The following is a 12,700-nucleotide window of genomic DNA, read 5'->3' on the forward strand; positions in this document are numbered from 1 at the left end:
TCCATGTACTATGTGGGGGGAAAAGCAATGATCTGGAATTGAGGATGGTGGAAACTGTCCGTGCCTTCAAAAGAGAATTGGAAAAAGCATGAGAGAGAATACCTTGCAGGTTCTAGGCCCTCCCTCCTCGCCGCCCCTCCTGCGGTGTGGCGCTCCCTCCTCGCCGCCCCTCCCGCGGTGTGGCGCTCCCTCCTCACCGCCCCTCCCACAGTGCGGCGCTCCCTCAGAAGCCTGTAACTAATTTCAATCACTTTTCTTCCTTGGTTGGGTAGATTGTCCACTGAAGGCCAACAAACTGGCAAATGGTACGTTGGTCATCATTATAAGAGAATTTCAGTGGGGTGATAGAGTTGTACAGCATTGAAACAGGCCCGTCGGCCCACCATGTCTCTACCAATCCCACTTGCCCGCAATAATTCCATATCCCTCTGTGCCCTGCTCATTCCAGTACTGTCCAGATGTTTCTTGTACTGTACCTGCCTCCATCACCTCCTCTGGCAGCTGTTGCCAACTGAATGCAGCAAACGATAACACACACCAGACAATGACTTTGACCAACAACTATATTTCTTTATATTTCAGTCATTTCAAACAATTACTTAACTCTAGATTTTGCAATTCTTTAGTTTCACAAGTCTTTCAGTTACACAACTCTTTACTTTCACAACTTCCAAACCCCACCACCTGTTTTTAGATGTTTCCCACCATGGATGACTCTGGCAGGAGTTCGATTTGACAGGTTCTTATCTGACTCCCTGATTCAGGGTCTTCCACCGGTGGTCACTCTCCAGGGTCACTGATGTCGCTTATCTCATAAGGCACTCTTTTGTACATTTCTTCGCATTACCTTACAGACATTGCATTGTTCTTCATTGACACTTATACAGGTATAAGTGCAGTCCTTAACCATACTGGGCTGTGTTTCTTCAAAGTCCTGCTGGCACTTTTCCACAACTACCTCAACCATCAGCTCCTTGATTATTAGTTTTTTGCAATTTGTCATATTGTTCCTTTCACAAGATGTCAGTTCCCAAAACACCCCCATGTGCTTGTTCTGTTCACTGCATCGTTCACAATGGGATAGTTCACAGTTGGAATTAAAGCTGTTTTAGCTATGTCCTCACCTTGAATACTGTCCAGGTGTCGATCGTGAGACCTTCATTCAGTGTGCTTCTTTGGTCTTGGTACCCGGCATCTCTTTCTCACCAAAAGAGTGTAGTCTTGTCCCTTCTGCAGCATGGCGCTCCCTCCTCGCCTCCCCTCCCACAGTGTGGTACTCCCTCCTCGCCGGCCCTCCCGCAGCGCGGCACTCCCTCCTCGCCATCGCTCCCGCGGCACTCCCTCAGAAGCCTGTAACTAATTTCAATCACTGTTCTTCCTTCAGTTGTCCACTGAAGGCCAACAAACTGGCAAATGTACGTTGGTCATCATTATAAGAGAATTTCCGTGGGGTGACAGAGTTGTACAGCATTGAAACAGGCCCTTCGGCCCACCATGTCTATTCTGACCACTGTACCTATCTCTACCAATCCCACTTGCCTGCATTAATTCCATATCGCTCTGTGCCCTGCTCATTCCAGTACTGCCCAGATGCCTCTTGTACTGTACCTGCCTCCATCACCTCCTCTGGCAACTGTTGCCAACTGAATGCAGCAAACAATAACACACACCAGGCAATGACTTTGTTTAACTTATGGATGATGTTCCCTCACTTTAGACGTTAGTAGTACCTCACTACGTTGGTGAGGCCATACTTGGAGTATTGTGTATAATTTTGGTCACCGAGTTATAGGAAGGATGTCATTAAACTGGAAAGAGCAAAGAAAGTTTATGAGAATGTTTCCAGCACCGAGGCCCTGAGTTGCAGGGAGAGGTTGGGCAAGCTAGGACTTCATTCCTTGGAGCGTCGGAGACTGATGAGGGTGACCTTATAGAGGTGTATAAAATCATGAGGGGCATAGTTAGGGAGAATGCACATGGTCTTTTTCTCAGGGAAAAGAACTCAAAAACTAGAGGGCATAGGTTTACGGTGAGAGGGGAAAGATTTAAAAGGGACCTGAGGGACAACTTCTTCACGCAGAGGGTGGTGCGTATGTGGAACGAGCTGCCGGAGAAAGTAGTTAAGACAAGTACAATAATGACACTTAAGAGACATTTGGATCAGTATATGGACAGGAAAGGTTTGGAGGGATATGGGCCAAGTGCAGGCATATGGGACTAGCTTGTTTGGGCACCTTGGTCAGCATGGACGTGTTGGGTCGAAGGGCCTGTTTCCCTGCTGTATTGCTCTACGACTGTATAACTATATTAACAGCAATTAGTTCAAGCAACTCAAAGATTCATTCAGTTGTTTCAAACAATTACTCAATTCTTCAGTTTCACAAGCCTTTTAGTTACACAACTCTTCAGCTTACTTTCACAACTTCCAAAACACACTACTTATATTTAGATGTTTCCCACTCTAGATGAGCCTGGCTGGGGTTCAATCTTGACCAGTTCTTAGCTGAGTCTCTGACTCAGAACGTTTCCTTCTTCAGTGGTCGCTCACCAGAGTCACTGTGGTTGTTTCTCTCATAAGGCATCCCTTTATGTATTTCTTTGCATACCTTACAGACATTGCTTAGTTCTTTATTATCAATTATACAGCTGTAAATCCAGTCCTTAACCATACTGTTCTGTGTTTCTTGAACCCCTTCAAAGTCTTGTTGGCACCTTTTCACCTCAATCATCAGCTCCTGGATTATTAGTTTTTTTTTGCCATTTATCAGAGTGTTCCTTTCGCAAGATGTGTGTTCCCAAAACACCCCCATGTGCTTGTTCTATTGACTGCATCGTCTACAATGGGATAGTTCGCAGTTGGAATTACAGCTATGTTCTCGCCTTGGTGCTGACTAGTGTCGATCGTGACACCTTCATTTACTGGCCTTCTTTGTTCTCTGGCTCCCAGCATCTTTTTCTAGCTGGCAGTGTCCTCTTGGGATACTTGCCATCACTCTGGCTGCTACACAGCACATTCCAGATACCAGCTGTTCCTTGTGTGAAAAAGGTAGGCCCCAGATTCCCTTTAAACCTCCTCCCTCTCACCTTAAACCTGTGCCCTCTAGTTTTAGACATCCTCCCTCTCACCTTAAACCTGTGCCCTCTAGTTTTAGACACCCTACCGTGGGAAACAGACACTAGCTATCCACCTTATCTATGCCTCTCATAATTTTACTTACCTCCAGCATGTCACCTCTCAACCTCCTGGGGAAAAAAAAGCCTAGCCCGTCTAACCTCTCCTGATAACTCAAGCCCACCACCCAGACAACATCCTTGTGAACATTTTCTGCACTGCCTCTAGCTTAATCATGTTGTTCCTACAGTGTGGTGATCAAAGGTGCTCACAATACTCCAAGTGGGGCCTAACCTATGTTTTGGACCCAACTCCTATCCTCAATGCCTTGGCCGATGAAGGCAAGCGTACCGTACGCCTTCCTCACCACCCTGTCCATCAGAGTTCCCACTTTCAGGGAGCTATGTGCTCGTACCCAGGGTCTCTCTGTTCAACCACACTCCCCAGGGCCCTGCCATTCACAGTGTATGTCCCACCATGGTTTAATTCCACAAAATGAATTGCTTCAAACTTGGCCAAGTTCTGATGGGACTTCTGAGGGATCAGACGTACAAGCATTCAGGGTTGATTAGGGATAGTCAGCATGGCTTTGTGCGTGGGAGATCATGTCTCACAGATTTGATGGAGTTTTTTGAAGAACTAACCCAGAAGGTAGACGAGGGCAGGGTAGTAGATGTGGTCTACAGGGACTTCAGTTAAGGCCTTTGATACCGTTCTGCATGGTAGGCTGCTCTGGAAGGTTAGATCACACGGGATCTCGGGAGAGCTGGCTAATTGGATACGAAATTGGCTCGATGGCAGGAAGCAGAGGGTGATGGCGGAAGGTTGTTTTTCAGACTGGAGGCTCGTGACTAGTGGTGGTCCCCACGGGCTGATGCTGGGCCCATTGCTGTTACCTATATCATCGATTTAGACGAGAATGTGCAAGGTGTGGTCAGTAAGTTTGCAAATGATACTAAAATGAGTGATGTCATTGACAGTGAAGATGTTTATCAGGATTTACAGAGGGATCTTGATCAGCTGGGTAAGTGGGCCAAATAGATTTTAATTCAAGTCCGAGGTGCTGTGTTTTGGGAAGATAAATGAGGGCAGGACTTTCACAGTGAACGGCAGGGCCCTGTGAAGTGTTGTAGAACAGAGGGACCATGGTTCCCTGAAAGTGATGTCACAGGTAGACAGGGTGGTGGCATTTGGAGGTGGAGGTGTTTGGCACACTGGCCTTCACCAGTCAGGGCACTGAGTATAGAAATTGGGATGTTGTGTTGCAGTCGTGCAAGATGCTGGTGAGGCCACTTTTGAAATATTGGGTTCAGTTTTGGTCGCCCTGCTATAGGAAAGGTGCCATTAAGCTGGAAAGAGTGCAGAGGAGATTTACCAGGACGTTGCCGGGACTTGAGGGACTGAGTTATGGAGAGAGGTTGAGTAGGTTGGGAATTTTTACATTGGAGCATAGGAGACTGAGGGGTGATGTTATAGAGGTGTATAAAGTCATGAGGGGCGTAGACAGGGTGAATGTGTGCAGTCTTTTTCCCAGGGTTGGGGAATCAAGAACCAGAGGGCACGGGTTTAAGATGAGAGGGGAGAGATTTAATAGGAACCTGAGGGGCAACTTTTTCACCCAGACAATGGTCAGTATGTGGAACGAGCTGCCAAGGGAAGTGGTTGAGGCAGGTACATTAATGACACATGAAAGGTACTTGGACAGGTACATGGATAGGAAAGGTTTAGAGGGATATGGGCCAAACGCAGGCAAATGTGACTGGCTGAGATGGGAATCTTGGTCAGCGTAGCCAAAGGGCCTGTTTCCATGCTGTATGACTCTATGACTAAGTTAAATTCCATCTGCCATTCCCAGTAAAGGTGTCTTGCTGCAGATGCAGAGGCTCCCAGTGAGACCAGACCTTGAATATTGTGTGCAGTTTTGGTCTCCTTATCGAAGAAGAAATATACTTGCCATGGAGGGAGTGTGCAAAGGTTCACAGAGTGGTTCCAGGTTTGCTGTATGAGGAGAGATTGAGCAGTCTGGGACTGCATTCTCCAGAGTTTAGAAGAATGAGAGATCTCATCGAAACTTAGAGTTCTTACAGGGCTCGACAGCCTGGATGCAGGGAGGATTTCCCTTGGCTGAGGAGTCCGGAACTGTGGGAACCATCTCAGAATAAGGGGTTTGGACTGAGATGAGGAGAAATATCTTCACCCAGAGGGTGGTAAACCTTTGGAATTCTCTACCTCAGAGGACCCTGGAGGCTCTGTCACTGAGTTCATTCCAAACAGGGGTGGCTAGATCTCAGGGTATCAAGAAAGATGGGGATAGGGCAGGAAATCTGCGCTGGGGTAGAAGATCAGCCATGGTGTTGATTAATGGTGGACTGGGCTCGACGGGCCGAATGGCCTCCCCTGCTCCTAATGTTCTTTGCCGAAGGACAAATGGAGGTGGCATGGCTTTTTATAACAATCTGCTGGTTTAATGATGACCTTCACCAAGACGAGGTTCTTCATCCAGATTTGTTAAGTGATGTGAACTTTACTTCCCCAGGAATGTGGAGGCTCTGGAGAGGGTGCAGAAGAGGTTCACCAGGATGCTGCCTGGATTAGAGGGTACGTGCTATAAAGAGAGGTCGGGTTGGGTTTCTCTGGAGCGGTGGAGGCTGAGGGGAGACTGGATAGAAGTTAATAAAACTATGAGAGGCATAGATACAGTAGACAGCTGGTATCTTTCTCTCAGGGTTGAAATGTCTTAATACTAGAGGGCGTGCATTTGAGATGAGAGCGGGAGAGTTCAAAGGAGATGTGTGGGGCAAGTTTTTTGACACAGAGAGTGGTGGTGGAGGCAGATAGGATAGAGGCGTTTAAGAGGCTCTGAGACGGGCACATGGATGTGCAGAGAATGGAGGGATGTGGACTTTGCGCAGGCAGGAGGGATTAGGTTTCATTAGCTTAATTAGTTCAGCACAACATCGTGGCCAGAAGAGAAACAAAGGACTGCAGATGCTGGAATCTAGATGAAAAACACGATGATGCTGGAGGAACTCAGCAGGCCAGGCAGCATCTATGGAGAAAAGCAGGCGGTCAGCGTTTTGGGTTGAAGAAGAAGGGTCCTGACCCAAAACGTTGACTGTGCTTTCCTCCATGGATGTTCCCTGACCTGCTGAGTTCCCCCAGCATCATTGTGGGCATTGTGTTCCTGTGCTGTACTGTTCTAGAACCCTACTGTTCAAGGGTTGGAACTCCTGTCTCGGGATCAAAGGTCCCAGCTCCGGTCTCTCTTCCAGGAATTTATCCACTCTGTTGCCCCACGTTCATTGCCATCTGCCCACATCTGCTCCCCACACCCTCACTGTACGCAGAGAAACCCCCAGCAGACACCGGATTCTGATGCACAAACTTTTCCTTTAATGAGATCATGATTTATAAAGATCGGCTGATTACAGAATTTGAAATCCAGTGATTATTCGGCAGAGGCCGTGCCCACTGCACTCTGTGACACATCTTCCCTCCTAGGCACCGACACTGGAGTCACATTTCCACTGACTTCCCAAATCGCCGCTTCCTTCAGTGGATTCACACTTCACCCCACAATGACGAAACACGTCCTGCCCTGTCCTGTGTTCAACAGAGAGACAAAGAGACCGGTGACCAGAGGAAGGGTCAAACTTAACCGGGAACATTGAGGTCACAGTCATTCCCAGAGTGATCCGGGCTGGACAATTCCCACCTCACTTGCCTCTGTGACTTCAGGTAATTGGCACAACTGAGTCAGCGTAAGGTCAGTGTTAAACATCAGTGATCCCGAAACAGGGAGTCATGGGGCAGAAAGACAACGGGTTAGAGTGAAGCTCCCTCTGCGCAGTCCCATCACACACTCCAGGCATCAGACACAGAGTGAAGCTCCCTCCACACCATCCCATCACACACTCCCGGGACAGGGACAGCTCGGGTTATGGACAGTGTTTCGGACCCTCCCCTCACTAATAAAGCCCCAGCAGTAACCTGGTAAACCACCGACTCGGGGTACCGGAGACAAACCCCGTTGCTCCAGGACATGGTGAGAGCGCCAGCTCTCTCCTGGTGCAGAGGTTCCCGGCCATTTATACCCAGACCGAACCCTGGCTCAGACTCTGCATTTCAAGGTAGGAAACCCTGCGTTTCTCTAGCGCCTTTCACCACCCAAGGATGATGTCCTGGAGCTCGCTGCAGCCACTGAAGGAACTTCATGGTGGTATCATTGGTTCAACACGGCGTTCCCTCCTCACCGCCCCTCCCACAGCACGGCGCTCCCTCCTCACCGCCCCTCCCATAGCGCTGCGCTCCCTCACCGCCCCTCCCACAGGGTTGCTCGGCTCCAACCTCAGGTGTGGGATTGGAACCCACAACCCGTGGACCCTGGGCTGAGGAAGAGATTGTCACACGGACACACAGTCCCCCTGGGTTTGCCCATCGACAGGAGAGACTCATCACCTACCGGGTCGCTGACCAGTTGTTACCGATAGTTTCAGTGTTGTTTCGGAGTAACCACATGGTCATCAAGGTCTGGTGACCGTGGGTGTTGAACATCTGCCCGGTCCACACTGTGACACTTCCCCTGACGGACTCTGGGCAGAGAAACAATGTGTTACCCGTGGCCCCAACCCCTGGGACAGAGTCCGCTGAAGTCTGGCCAAACCACCGTGCAGGCTCCCTCCCACAGCGCGGCGCTCCCTCCTCACCACCCCTCCCACAGCGCGGCGCTCCCCCTCCTCCGCCCCTCCCACAGCGCGGCGCTCCCTCCTCACCGCCCCTCCCACAGCGCGGCGCTCCCTCCTCACCGCCCCTCCCACAGCGCGGCGCTCCCTCCTCACCGCCCCTCCCACAGCGCGGCGCTCCCTCCTCACCACCCCTCCCACAGCGCGGCGCTCCCCCTCCTCCGCCCCTCCCACCGTGCGGCGCTCCCTCCTCACCGCCCCTCCCACAGCGCAGCGCTCCCTCCTCACCGCCCCTCCCACAGCGCGGCGCTCCCCCTCCTCCGCCCCTCCCACCGTGCGGCGCTCCCTCGTCTCCTGACAAGAGGGGGGAGCTCGCCGCTGGTGCTGGAGGGAGCCGCAGACTGGGAGCCCGGGCAGGGAACTGGGGGCAACAACCCAGCGGGACATCAGGTACCTGTGGTCCACTTCACCGCGAATCCAAAGGTCGGTTGGTTGAACATCTGTTGGTATCCGATCAGATCGCCTTTAACTTGATCCCCGGTGCTCGACACCTGTGATGTGTAGGTGCCTCGCAGGGTCCCGTCCTCAGCCACCTCGATACTCACGGTGGACCCGAGCTGATTTGTCCAACAGCCGGCGAGATTCGGAGCCTGAAACCCAGGTCACACCATCGAATGTCACCGGCCCTCTGTCCCTCGCTGCTCACCTGCATCTCCGTAGCACCCACCTCCTCCCTGCCGGGAGCCCCCACCGTTCCTCAGGGACAGTGACGCGACCTTAAGGTGCAGTCACCACTGGCGTGAAAGAGGCACAGCGGGTCACTTGTACACAGCAAGATCCCGGAGACTGAGCGGCCCCATTCTCGGTGAAGGAGTTCTGGTTGTCGGTTCTTCGGCACCGGGACCGATCACAGGCGGTTCCCAGTCTCAACCGACCTCCATTGCTCCCAGGGCGGGGAGGTGGACTTAACAATGACTGGTTCCCCCTCTCCGTAATCCAGGGGTCACTGGGCAGTGATGGAGGGCAGGAACCCTGGCTGATTCCCCCCCCCCCTCTCTCTCTACCCCAGGGGTCACTGGGCAGAGATGGGGAGCAGTAACCCTGGCTGATTCCCCCTCTCTCTCTACCCCAGGGGTCACTGGGCAGAGATGGGGAGCAGGAACCCTGGCTGATTCCCCCTCTCTCTCTACCCCAGGGGTCACTGGGCAGAGATGGGGAGCAGGAACCCTGGCTGATTCCCCCCTCTCTACCCCGGGGGTCACTGGGCAGTGATGGAGGGCAGGAACCCTGGCTGATTCCCCCTCTCTCTCTACCCCAGGGGTCACTGGGCAGAGATGGGGAGCAGTAACCCTGGCTGATTCCCCCTCTCTCTCTACCCCAGGGGTCACTGGGCAGAGATGGGGAGCAGGAACCCTGGCTGATTCCCCCTCTCTCTCTACCCCAGGGGTCACTGGGCAGAGATGGGGAGCAGGAACCCTGGCTGATTCCCCCCTCTCTACCCCGGGGGTCACTGGGCAGTGATGGAGGGCAGGAACCCTGGCTGATTCCCCCTCTCTCTCTACCCCAGGGGTCACTGGGCAGAGATGGGGAGCAGGAACCCTGGCTGATTCCCCCCTCTCTACCCCGGGGGTCACTGGGCAGTGATGGAGGGCAGGAACCCTGGCTGATTCCCCCTCTCTCTCTACCCCAGGGGTCACTGGGCAGTGATAGAGGGCAGGAACCCTGGCTGATTCCCCCTCTCTCTCTACCCCAGGGGTCACTGGGCAGTGATGGAGAGCAGGAACCCTGGCTGATTCCCCCCTCTCTACCCCGGGGGTCACTGGGCAGTGATGGAGGGCAGGAACCCTGGCTGATTCCCCCTCTCTCTCTACCCCAGGGGTCACTGGGCAGTGATGGAGGGCAGGAACCCTGGCTGATTCCCCCTCTCTCTCTACCCCAGGGGTCACTGGGCAGTGATGGAGGGCAGGAACCCTGGCTGATTCCCCCTCTCTCTCTACCCCAGGGGTCACTGGGCAGTGATGGAGAGCAGGAAACCTGGCTGATTTCCTGCCCCCAACCCCTTTCTATTGCAGTCTTTTCCCGCAGTAAATTGACATTAATTCTGCCGACAGCTGACTTACCGGCCCGGGACGAGAGGCACAGAAGGTGCCCAGTGCCAGCAGGAGGGTCAGGCGGAGATGTTTGCTCTGCATGGTGTCACCTCCGATCTGAAATGGAAAATGCAGGGACTGGGAAGGGGATTCTGGTGAGGCGGGTTCTGAGAAGCTGAGTTCATGTTGTAACTCTGCGTCTTCATGACGAAACCTCGCGATTAATGCGGGAAGTTGGGAAAGAGGGAAAAAAACTGAGAGGTGTTTCAAAGAGAAAGCAGGTCAGATGTCTCCCTGGTCCCTGAAACCACGGAGAGGATGCTGGAAACGCCAGGGGGTGAGGGAAGACCTGAGTTAACATGAGAGGTGCAGGACCTCTCAGTGAACCGACCAGTTCTGGAACAAACAGGAACGGCTGGTTATCCGAAAGTGGTGAATTAGATGAGGCTGCAACATTCCCAAATGGGAGATGAGATGTTGTTCCTTCAGCTGATGTTCAGCCTCGTTGGAACAGTCAGCAGGCCAGAGACAGAGAGGGGGGAGTGGCTGCAGGTGGGAAGCTCAGGGTCACTCCGAGCACACGAGCTCCGCAAGGAGGTCACCCAACGCGTGTTTGGATTCTCCAGTGTAGGGGAGATCAGTCTCCACCCCAGGGGTCACTGGGCAGTGATGGGGGGCAGGAACCCCGGCTGATTCCCCCTTCCTGACCCAGGGGTCACTGGTCAGTGATGGGGGGCAGGAACCCCGGCTGATTCCCCCTCCCTGACCCAGGGGTCACTGGTCAGTGATGGGGGGCAGGAACCCCGGCTGATTCCCCCCTCTCTCTAACCCAGGGGTCACTGGGATGGGGAGAAGGAACCCTGGCTGATTCCTCCTCTCTCTAACCCGTCCGCTGGTCAGCCCTGCTGTGTTTGGTTTCTCCAGTGTAGAGAAGGTCACATTGTGAACAACGAGTGCAGTTCACTAGACTGGAAGAAGTGCACGGAATGGTTGTTCTACCGGGCGAGACTGTCTGGTGGGGAGGGAAGGGCTGAAAGAACAAGTGTTGCACCGCCATCTGAAAGTGCCTGAGGAAGGAGGTGTTGGTGGGAATGGGAGGGCGGGGAGTCACAAAGGGAACACAGCCTTGAGAAGGCAGAAAGAGGGCGTGATGTGGAGGCTGGTGGGGTGGAGGGTGAGGCCCAGGAGAACTGTGTCCTCGCTCTGTGCGGGGAGAGGGAGTGTGAGTAGAGGCGCAAGAAACAGACAAGATGCCGTCAAGATCCCTGCCCACTGTGGCAGAGGGGAGTCCACGGTGTGGGAAGGGGAAAGACATCTCAGAGGCTGGAGAACACGTTCCACCAGGCTCCAGGACAGCTTCATGCCGCTGTGGGGCGTCCCACCATGGGAGCAGAGGCACTGGGAGAATGGGGTGGAGTCCTCCCATGGTGGGAGGGAGAGCTGTGGGAGTCCGTGGGCTTGTAGTGAGTGTTTGTAACCGGCCTGGCCCCCGAGATGGCGACGGAGGGCCACAAGGGGGAGGATAACAGATAGAACAGGCGAACGTGGGAGGGGATGGAAATCAGCTGCAAAAATGACCTTTTCCAGTGGTTTCCGAGTGCGGGAAGCAGCAGCAATGCAGTCATCGGTGTCCTGGAGAAAAGAGCTGAGGGGGTGTACGTCCTGAGTATGAACCGGAACCAGGACTGAATCACGTCTCACACAGAGGCAGTCGGAATCAGAAGGTTCATGCCCGGGTATCGGTGGAGAAAGAACACGCGTTCTTTAACCAAGCTCGATGGGAATAGTTCAGTTTAGCGGGATTTAGTTACTGTTGGAGTTGGAAGAGACTTATTGTCGTGCTGTAGTACTTATAATAAACTTGGGGTGTGTCAAAGCCACCTTGAGTACAATGAGATCCCATAAGTGGTGCACTCCGGCCAGGACAACTGTATACGGCAGACCCTCCAACCGTGTGAGCCTCTCCCAACACCTCTAACACCAAGGGCAGGAGCCGCAGGGGGACACCATCACCCTGATGCAGAAATCCATCGCTGTCACTGGGTCTGAACCCTGGGACTCCCTCCACACCACCACCGCGGGAGCTCAGAGAACCGAAGGGGCCGCTCGCCGCCAGGGGCATTAACTGCTGGCCAGGTATCCCCACGGGCAGGGAGGTTTCACTGAGCTCCCAGTACAGGGGCCGATACCGAGTTATTACACTCACCCCGCCCGGTTACTGACACCGAGGCAGTCTCACACACAGCAGCACCAAGTGGTTTCTCCCTGCACTTCATACAAGGACCTCATCCTCACTCTGGTCCGGACACACCTCACCGCCAGGTATTTCACAGCCGCAACCCAAGTCCGCCTGGTACTGAGGTCTTGGAGACCACTTGCAGCCGCCTGACCAGTACACTGTTGGTCAGGACTGCAAATGGTCCTTTTAACCCTTTGACTGCTGCAGGGGCTCCCTCCTCGCCGCCCCCCCCGCCCCCGTTTATCGCTACCACACCTTTCACAGCTTCCCAACGTGGTTTCCCGCAATCGGATACCATCGACAGGGTCCCACAGATTGCATCGATGCACCGATGGGAATTTCACTGCCCGGGATATCTTCCCACCCCTCAGCCGGAGGGGCAGACGTACAACGTGGGGCCAGGTGATCCCTCGATACGACCCCCCTACCCCCCCCCCCCACTCCAACACCGAGACTCCCCACTCCCGAGAGACGGAGGGTCCCAGTGCGGTGCTGAGGGAGACACCGAACTGACTGCCCTGGGAAGGGCGAGGGTGTGACCCCCTCCGGCCTGCCCACCACACCAACTGACCACAGG

General features: G+C 53.6%; 1 protein-coding gene across 1 annotated transcript; it reads right to left on the reverse strand.

Moving 5' to 3' along the window:
* Positions 1–6,482: 6,482 nt before the first annotated feature.
* LOC127586900 (avidin-like) lies at positions 6,483–11,635 on the reverse strand. Its single transcript, XM_052044922.1, has 5 exons — positions 11,463–11,635; positions 9,915–10,001; positions 8,249–8,444; positions 7,575–7,704; positions 6,483–6,715 (listed from the first exon to the last, which is right to left on the reverse strand). The coding sequence occupies exons 2-5, from the start codon at positions 9,984–9,986 to the stop codon at positions 6,610–6,612; spliced, it is 504 nt and encodes a 167-aa protein (XP_051900882.1). The 5' UTR covers positions 9,987–10,001; positions 11,463–11,635; the 3' UTR covers positions 6,483–6,609.
* Between the last annotated feature and the right edge of the window lie 1,065 nt (positions 11,636–12,700).

Source organism: Pristis pectinata, chromosome 38 (genome assembly GCF_009764475.1).
Source record: "Pristis pectinata isolate sPriPec2 chromosome 38, sPriPec2.1.pri, whole genome shotgun sequence".
NCBI classification, from domain to species: Eukaryota; Metazoa; Chordata; class Chondrichthyes; order Rhinopristiformes; family Pristidae; genus Pristis; species Pristis pectinata.

Coding starts and splice junctions, on each gene's coding strand:
- LOC127586900 (XM_052044922.1), bottom strand. CDS start 9,986: ATGCAGAGCAAACATCTCCGCCTGACCCTCCTGCTGGCACTGGGCACC. Junction 8,445..9,914: donor GTGCCTCTCGTCCCGGGCCG/GTAAGTCAGCTG, acceptor CCTGGGTTTCAG/GCTCCGAATCTCGCCGGCTG. Junction 7,705..8,248: donor CGCGGTGAAGTGGACCACAG/GTACCTGATGTC, acceptor TTCTCTGCCCAG/AGTCCGTCAGGGGAAGTGTC.